The sequence below is a fragment of the Arachis ipaensis genome, chromosome B04 (genome assembly GCF_000816755.2).
Source record: "Arachis ipaensis cultivar K30076 chromosome B04, Araip1.1, whole genome shotgun sequence".
NCBI classification, from domain to species: Eukaryota; Viridiplantae; Streptophyta; class Magnoliopsida; order Fabales; family Fabaceae; genus Arachis; species Arachis ipaensis.
This window is the reverse complement of record NC_029788.2, coordinates 7,501,023-7,507,825: the sequence shown is the minus strand read 5'-3', so window position 1 is coordinate 7,507,825 and position 6,803 is coordinate 7,501,023. Positions and strand designations below refer to the sequence as shown.

The 6,803-nt window shown below is 32.8% G+C and overlaps 1 protein-coding gene and 1 non-coding gene across 3 annotated transcripts; both read left to right on the top strand.

Moving 5' to 3' along the window:
• LOC107638705 (heterogeneous nuclear ribonucleoprotein 1) lies at nt 224–4,315 on the top strand. 2 transcript variants are annotated; one of them, XM_021120631.1, is made up of 4 exons: nt 224–429; nt 958–1,191; nt 1,867–3,061; nt 3,824–4,315. In XM_021120631.1, the coding sequence occupies exons 2-4, from the start codon at nt 964–966 to the stop codon at nt 3,835–3,837; spliced, it is 1,437 nt and encodes a 478-aa protein (XP_020976290.1). In that variant the 5' UTR covers nt 224–429; nt 958–963; the 3' UTR covers nt 3,838–4,315. The 2 variants fall into 2 exon arrangements, with proteins under 2 accessions (XP_020976290.1, XP_020976289.1); XM_021120630.1 differs by having other exon boundaries at nt 264–429; nt 963–1,191.
• On the top strand, nt 5,453–5,533 carry TRNAL-CAG. The gene has a single exon. It is a non-coding gene; the product is annotated as a tRNA-Leu (tRNA).

The window sequence follows — 6,803 nt, the reverse complement described above, 5'->3', positions numbered from 1 at the left end:
GAGCTAAATAAATCAACAATAGTAAAATTTTTAAACTTTAATATATTGAATGTAATAAATTTATAATTTTTCTAATAACTTAAATGGCATTTTTCATTTTGTGATATTCCAATTTTATTCTTTTATTTTAGACGTCAAAAAAGAAATGATTTTTATTTTCATTTTTTGTGCCCATACCTATTATGTGTTTGTGTGTGATGCACAGGTTTCAGGCTTTCACAATTCACAAATCATAATTCAATACATACACACATATATATACACACCATTGCTGGAACCAAAGCCATAATTTGCAAACGCAAAAAAGAAAAAAAAAACAACAAAAGGGAAAAAAAGAAGGAGGGCCTCTCGCCCTCTCTAACTTATTCATGCTTTCTCTTGGATCTTAGATTCCCATCAATTTTTCCTCTTCTGGGTTGTCTTCATTTGGTAAGCTTTTTTCTTCATCTTCACAACTTCATCACCCATTTTTGCTTTTGTTGTTGTTCAGCTCCACTTATCTTCAAAGTTCGGTTCTTTTTGCAATTTTGGATTCTGGGTTCATCCTTTTTTAATGATCGGTGATGAAAAATATAGTGCTTTTTCATGGATGCAACTTCTGCTGCAGTTTTCTAACTTTTATGTGTTGAACTTTTTTATTTGGACTCAATCAGCATTATGTTGCCATGCTTTTGACGATTGTTTTTTCTTACCGTGTCTGAAATGAATATGAAGTTTTGTTTTTTTATTTTATTTTTACTTTTTTGTGTGTGTGTGTTTTTCTATGGATATTATGAGTTACTAATTGGATCAAATCCAATCCAATATATCGTTTCATATATTTTGTTGTTACTGCTTTTTGTGTATGCGTTTCAATGTTTGTTACATAAGAAGAATAATGCATCTTTTAAAGATTTTTTTCATTATATATATATGGGGTTAGAGATAGAATTTGATTGGGAAGAGTGTGGTGAAAAGTGCAGAATGGAAATGGACCCTGGCAGTGGCAAGCTTTTCATTGGAGGGATTTCATGGGACACAAATGAAGACCGACTCAGACAATATTTCCAGGGGTTTGGTGATGTCGTGGAAGCCGTGATCATGAAGGATCGGACCACCGGGCGTGCCCGTGGCTTCGGCTTTGTTGTTTTTGCTGATGCTTCTGTTGCTGAACGAGTTGTTATGGAGAAACATGTCATTGATGGCAGAACTGTAAGTTTGCCTGTCTCTGTTTATATGTGATTATGTTTTTCCCAATGTGCTTGTGCTTAAAGGTTCACTGTTGTATTGCTTTCTGTTGTGGCAAAATGAATCAAGATGCTTCTTCCTCACAATGATAAAGGATTCAAGCAATCAGATTTATTAAATCGGATTATTGTGATTGTTGATGCATTACGATGCAACTTCAGTTTTAGAAGAGATTGCGATTTTGAGCCAAAAAGATTGATATTTGATTAGTACTAGTTTGGTTTTACTTTTTGTTAAATCTTTGATGAGAATTCGCATTATGTGTTCGTGGTGGTGAAGTTTAGATGTTTGGCATCATATTTTAAGAATGCAGATTTGTTGCATTTGGACACGATTTGATTCCTAATCTAGATCAACAGATGCTTGAGCTGTCACATCGTTTTGTAGTTTACTTCATTGAATATTTTTTCCTTTTATTCCTTGTGTCAAAGGCTAAATGTTGACAAGTTAATGGTAGGAATTAATGTGAATAAGCATGGAGAAGATTGAGTCTTGATTCTAAATATGCATTCTACTACACATTTTTCTTAAATTCAATTCCTGATCCATGATCTTTGTTATTTCAATAATGCCCCTCTTAATTATTATTTAGTAACATGATCTTGAATTGAATTCTGTTGTCACTTATTCGACATGTAGGTCGAAGCAAAAAAAGCTGTCCCCAGAGATGACCAGAATGTTTTGAACAAAAGCAACAGCAGTAATCACAGTTCACCTGGTCCTACTCCATCCCGTACAAAGAAGATATTTGTCGGAGGTCTAGCATCCACGGTTACTGAGAGCGACTTCAAGAAGTACTTTGATCAATTCGGAATAATTACAGACGTGGTTGTGATGTATGATCATAACACCCAAAGGCCTAGAGGTTTTGGATTCATCACCTATGATTCGGAGGAAGCAGTTGAGAAAGTTCTATACAAGTCTTTCCATGAATTGAATGGTAAAATGGTTGAGGTTAAGAGGGCTGTACCAAAGGAATTATCTCCAAGTCCAAGCAGAGGCCAGTTAGGTGGATATAGTTATGGTCTTAGTAGAGTAAGTAGCTGCCCCAATGGTTTCATTCAGGGATTTAATGCAAGTGTAGTTGGAAGGAATGGACTTAAATTAGATGGAAGATCAAATGCTGTTACTGCTGGCCATAGTGAATATCCTCTTTTCGGCCATAGTTATGGAACAGGACTCAACTTCGAGCCACCATTGACCCAAAATGGAACTTCAAACTTTACTTCTACCTTCATAGGGCGAACAATGAACTCTTCGTTCGGTGGTAGTCCAAGCAGGTACAGCAATGCCATAGGTTATGCTGGTGCAAATGTAGGCAATAATTCGGCCATGAGTTCTACAAGTCAGAACTTGTGGGGAAATGGGAATCTTAACTATGCTTCTAACCTTACAAATTCTGATTCTCTTTCTGGTTATCGGAACGAAAATTCAAGCATGGCTTCTTTTGGTAGTATAGGACCACTTTGGAGTTCCTCACTTGGAACAGATCAAACTGGAATTATCGGCTCCGGATATGGTAAGGGCAGTCTAAGTAGCTCTGGAGATGTGAATTTAGGGTCGAAAACAGTAGGTTATGGAAAAAATAGCGATAACATTGTTACGTCAGGTTCTTCATATTCCTTACCAAATGGCAGTTATGATGAGGCATACAATGTTGCTTATGATGCTGGGTCATTTTACGGGGACAGTATGTGGAGAACATCCCCTTCAGAATTAGAGGATTCCGGCTCTCTTGGCTTTGGCATTGACCATGCTGTTTCAGGCTTAATGCGCAAAAGCTCTGGCAGCCACATTGGAGCTTATGCTGTTGCCAACACTCAACCAAATAGAGGTAGTAATGAACTTCTCTTTAATAATAGTTTTAAAGTATAAAATTAGAAAGTCCTCATTGTTTAAGGTTTTTCCACAAGATTACAACTGAAGTTTGGGATTCCTTTTCTTCCCTGTCATCCTCCATATAGTGGATGTTTCGTCCACTAGATCTTGTCAGTGACATTTGGATATTTAATGAGAGTTTGAGTATTAAGATACCATGTTGAAAAGCATCTGTTCTAAAAGCTTATGCTGTTAACTAGAGGTACAAGGGTACTTTGAAATTGAGATGTAGATAATGCACAAACCCACTATGTTCTGCTAAATCTCAACTTATTTTATTTCAAAGAACAGAGATATCAAGGATCAAACTCTAGAATATTTTGGTTATAGAGGCTCTAGTACCATGTCGAGATTGTGGGTGTCAGGAAAGAAGAAGATAGAGAATAAAGGCCATATTACCTTGTTATAATATGATGCAACTACAAAGCATCAATTCCTTTATTAGTGATGGCAGAATCCTTAGCCTACTCTTAGATATGATATTAAGTTATTAACTTTAAACATGTGCTTCAAATTGCCATTTGAAATATAAGCATTAGACTCTTGAACTTTCCTAGTGCAATGTGAACAACTATGGTATATAATAGAACATGCACTATGGAGCCATTTATACTCATGGGAATCCAAGTTGGAATTGTAGTGTTTGTGATTACCTTTATGCTTAACTTGTTATATATTCCACAAAAAACTGAACTCTTTTTTTTTTTTCTTGCTTCAGGAATTGTTGCCTAGGAAGGTTACACCAAGAAGTTTAAAGATTTCAGTGAATTATGTCTGGTGCAGAAGGCGAATGAATTTGGAAAAGCTTAAAAATTTAGTGCTTCTAAAAAAATCCATAGAGCTTAGTTGGTTGCAAATGTTGAATAGCTTGCAAAATACATACAGCACTTAACAAAGGGCTTGAGTGAAACATAGGTTTTTTCTTTTTCTTTGGGATTTTGAGAGAGACTTGTAATCAGCATTCAGCAGCAGGTTATGGAGTTTGTCAAGAATGTTCATATGGCAGTCACAGAGCAGCACACACAAAAAAAACAAACAGGCCTACTTTACCATTATTGCATAGTGTCTTTCTATTTCTTTCTCTTTTTTCAGTGTGATGATCTCTCACAGTTTATAAGAGATACAGGGTTGATTTGTCTGTGGATTACTGAATTTTATTATCAAGGGATTTTCATCTGAGTTCACTTAATAATAATTGATTCATCTACTACCCATTTTTTTTTTAAATCTTGGATATTTTTACCTTGAGTCTTTCCATACTTAGACAACAATCCTTTTTCAGTAATGTAAGCTTCATTTCATTATGCTTTTGAAACCAAGTACAAACTATTTGAATAGAAGTTTTGTTTGTAGTTTTGATAATTATACAAGTTCATTAAAAGATGTGTTTTTTAATCACTTTGCACAACACCTAGGGCAACCTACCTTTGTCAGTTATATTTCTCCAGAATTTTAATAATTTTCAAATCAAATGTGTGTCTTAATCCAATGGCTAAAGTTATAAATAAATAACAAAATTTTTATTGTTAGTCTCTTTAAACACTTTAAGCAAATAATGTTATATTGTTTGTTAAGAAAATTTTCAAGTGTACCGGTGTTTCGTTGATTTTAATTATAAAAAGTATATATAATATATATAATTAAGATCAATGGTTAAAAATTACTGAAACACCGGTTTACCGGTATACTTAAAAATTTTCCTATCTGTTAACTAGGTAAATTTTAATACTCTATTTTGTTATGTTTTGTATGATTGGTTAAGATTTAAAATGGTAACTTGTTAATTGGGTCAACTATATTTTAAAAAAAAAATCAAATGATTTTTTTATATTTTTTACAAAAAGAAAAACAAATAACTTAAAAGTAATAATCGTTATTTTATTTATTATCACTAATAATAGGTCATATTTTAAAAAGGGTTATACTCCTTATTTTATTCGGAACGCATTAGCATTTGCTTAGTTAATCTTATATCTTAATTACTTTATTATCTAAATATTTTTCTCTTATATAATTAAAAGTAATAATATGCTTACCAGATTTTACTTCAAGTTAATGGGTTTGAGAGGGTCAAAAGTCAAAACAAAGAAAGAAGTTAACAAATTAAGGATGGCAATGTAGAAAACGGAAGACAATTCCCATTTTCGGATGTTCCACCTCATGTCTTGAAACTTCTCATCTACGCTGCGGGGGAAATTCCTTGTCATCCCCAATTCTCATAGAAATTACCTTTTTCAATAAAAATTAATATCAATATTAACATTAACTAAATCAATTGCTATGTAAATAGTATTATTATAGTGGGTTTGTGTTTATAAATATGTTATTGGTACTCAATGCCATCAAAGTCAAGATGGCCGAGTTGGTCTAAGGCGCCAGTTTCAGGTACTGGTCCGAAAGGGCATGGGTTCGAATCCCATTCTTGACATTTTCATATTTTATTTCTGGTCTTATGTTATTATACACAAACAACAGCTTAGGCAAACAATTAGAGTTTGGGAATTTGATTTCACCAACAAATCCACAACAACGTTGCTTCGTGTGAAGTTCATGTAATGAGTTAGTGTCTGCCTCATTATTTATTTTTGTAGTGCATTTAAAGAAAATGTCGAATGAAATTTATATATTCATCTAACTACTCTCAATTATCACTACACCTGAATTTCACTCTTGCTTTTTATTGTAGGTGGATGCATGATATCCTGAAATTTATCCTAATTATACATAGCACAATTAATTAGTACATTCTTTATTGTTAAGTTTTTACATTTATTCATTTAATTCATAATATAGTTTGTTCCGTTCATGCTTTTGCTACTTGAATAAAATTTTGTAGAGGAAATGATTTTTTTTCCCTTCTTTCTTTTTTTAATTTTATTTATTTTTTTTAATAAATTATATCCATAACATGAAGGACAATCTTGTAAAATAGGTACTTTGCCTCTAGTCCTCTACAAATTAGGGGTTGGTTTATTCCATTTAGACTTGTCATTTAAAATAAAAGTTCGGTTTATCTAAGAGATGTCAGCTGAGCTAAAATGACCAATTCCGTTTGTTTTTTATCTAATAAGAAATTTTTTAATTAAAAAAAACTAAAGAAAGTTAATTTTTGAATTAATTTTGAGCCAATTCTTTTCCTTTTTAAATACATTAATGAATTGGAGCTTGAGATATTTTAGTTAGAACTTAAGATATTTAACTGGGATTATTAAAAAAGTTGTTAAAAACATTTAAAAATTTAGAAGAAAATAAAAAGAAAGAAAAATTTAAACAGGTTAAATAGGACAATCCATTTATTTTACGAGACAATTTATTTATTTTACAAATTAATTAAATTGAGTTCGTTTTTTTTTTTTTGGTCGGTGGATTGAACAACCCCTAATTTTAGGTACTCCAATAGATTGGACAACTTTCAATTCTAGGTACACAATACACACCCACACACTCCTCATATACTTACCAATTTTTTCTTCTTGGTTATAGCTGATAGGACTCGAACCTGACACCTTTGAGATGGGGAGGGAGCAGAATGCTGTGTGAGTTATGGCTCATTGGCAAATTGAGTTCGTTAAACACCATGTTCACAAATTTTTTTTGAACCGAAAACTAACTCATTAAAAATGTTAAATGAACCAGCTCAAGACTCGGCCCATTTAACATACTACTAATTTATTGAGACAACACACACTTTTATTCTG

Bases quoted from the DNA above. Each gene is read 5' to 3' on its own strand.
- LOC107638705 (XM_021120631.1), top strand. From the start codon at position 964: ATGGAAATGGACCCTGGCAGTGGCAAGCTTTTCATTGGAGGGATTTCA. The intron at 1,192-1,866 runs GTAAGTTTGCCT...TTCGACATGTAG, and splicing joins ATGTCATTGATGGCAGAACT to GTCGAAGCAAAAAAAGCTGT.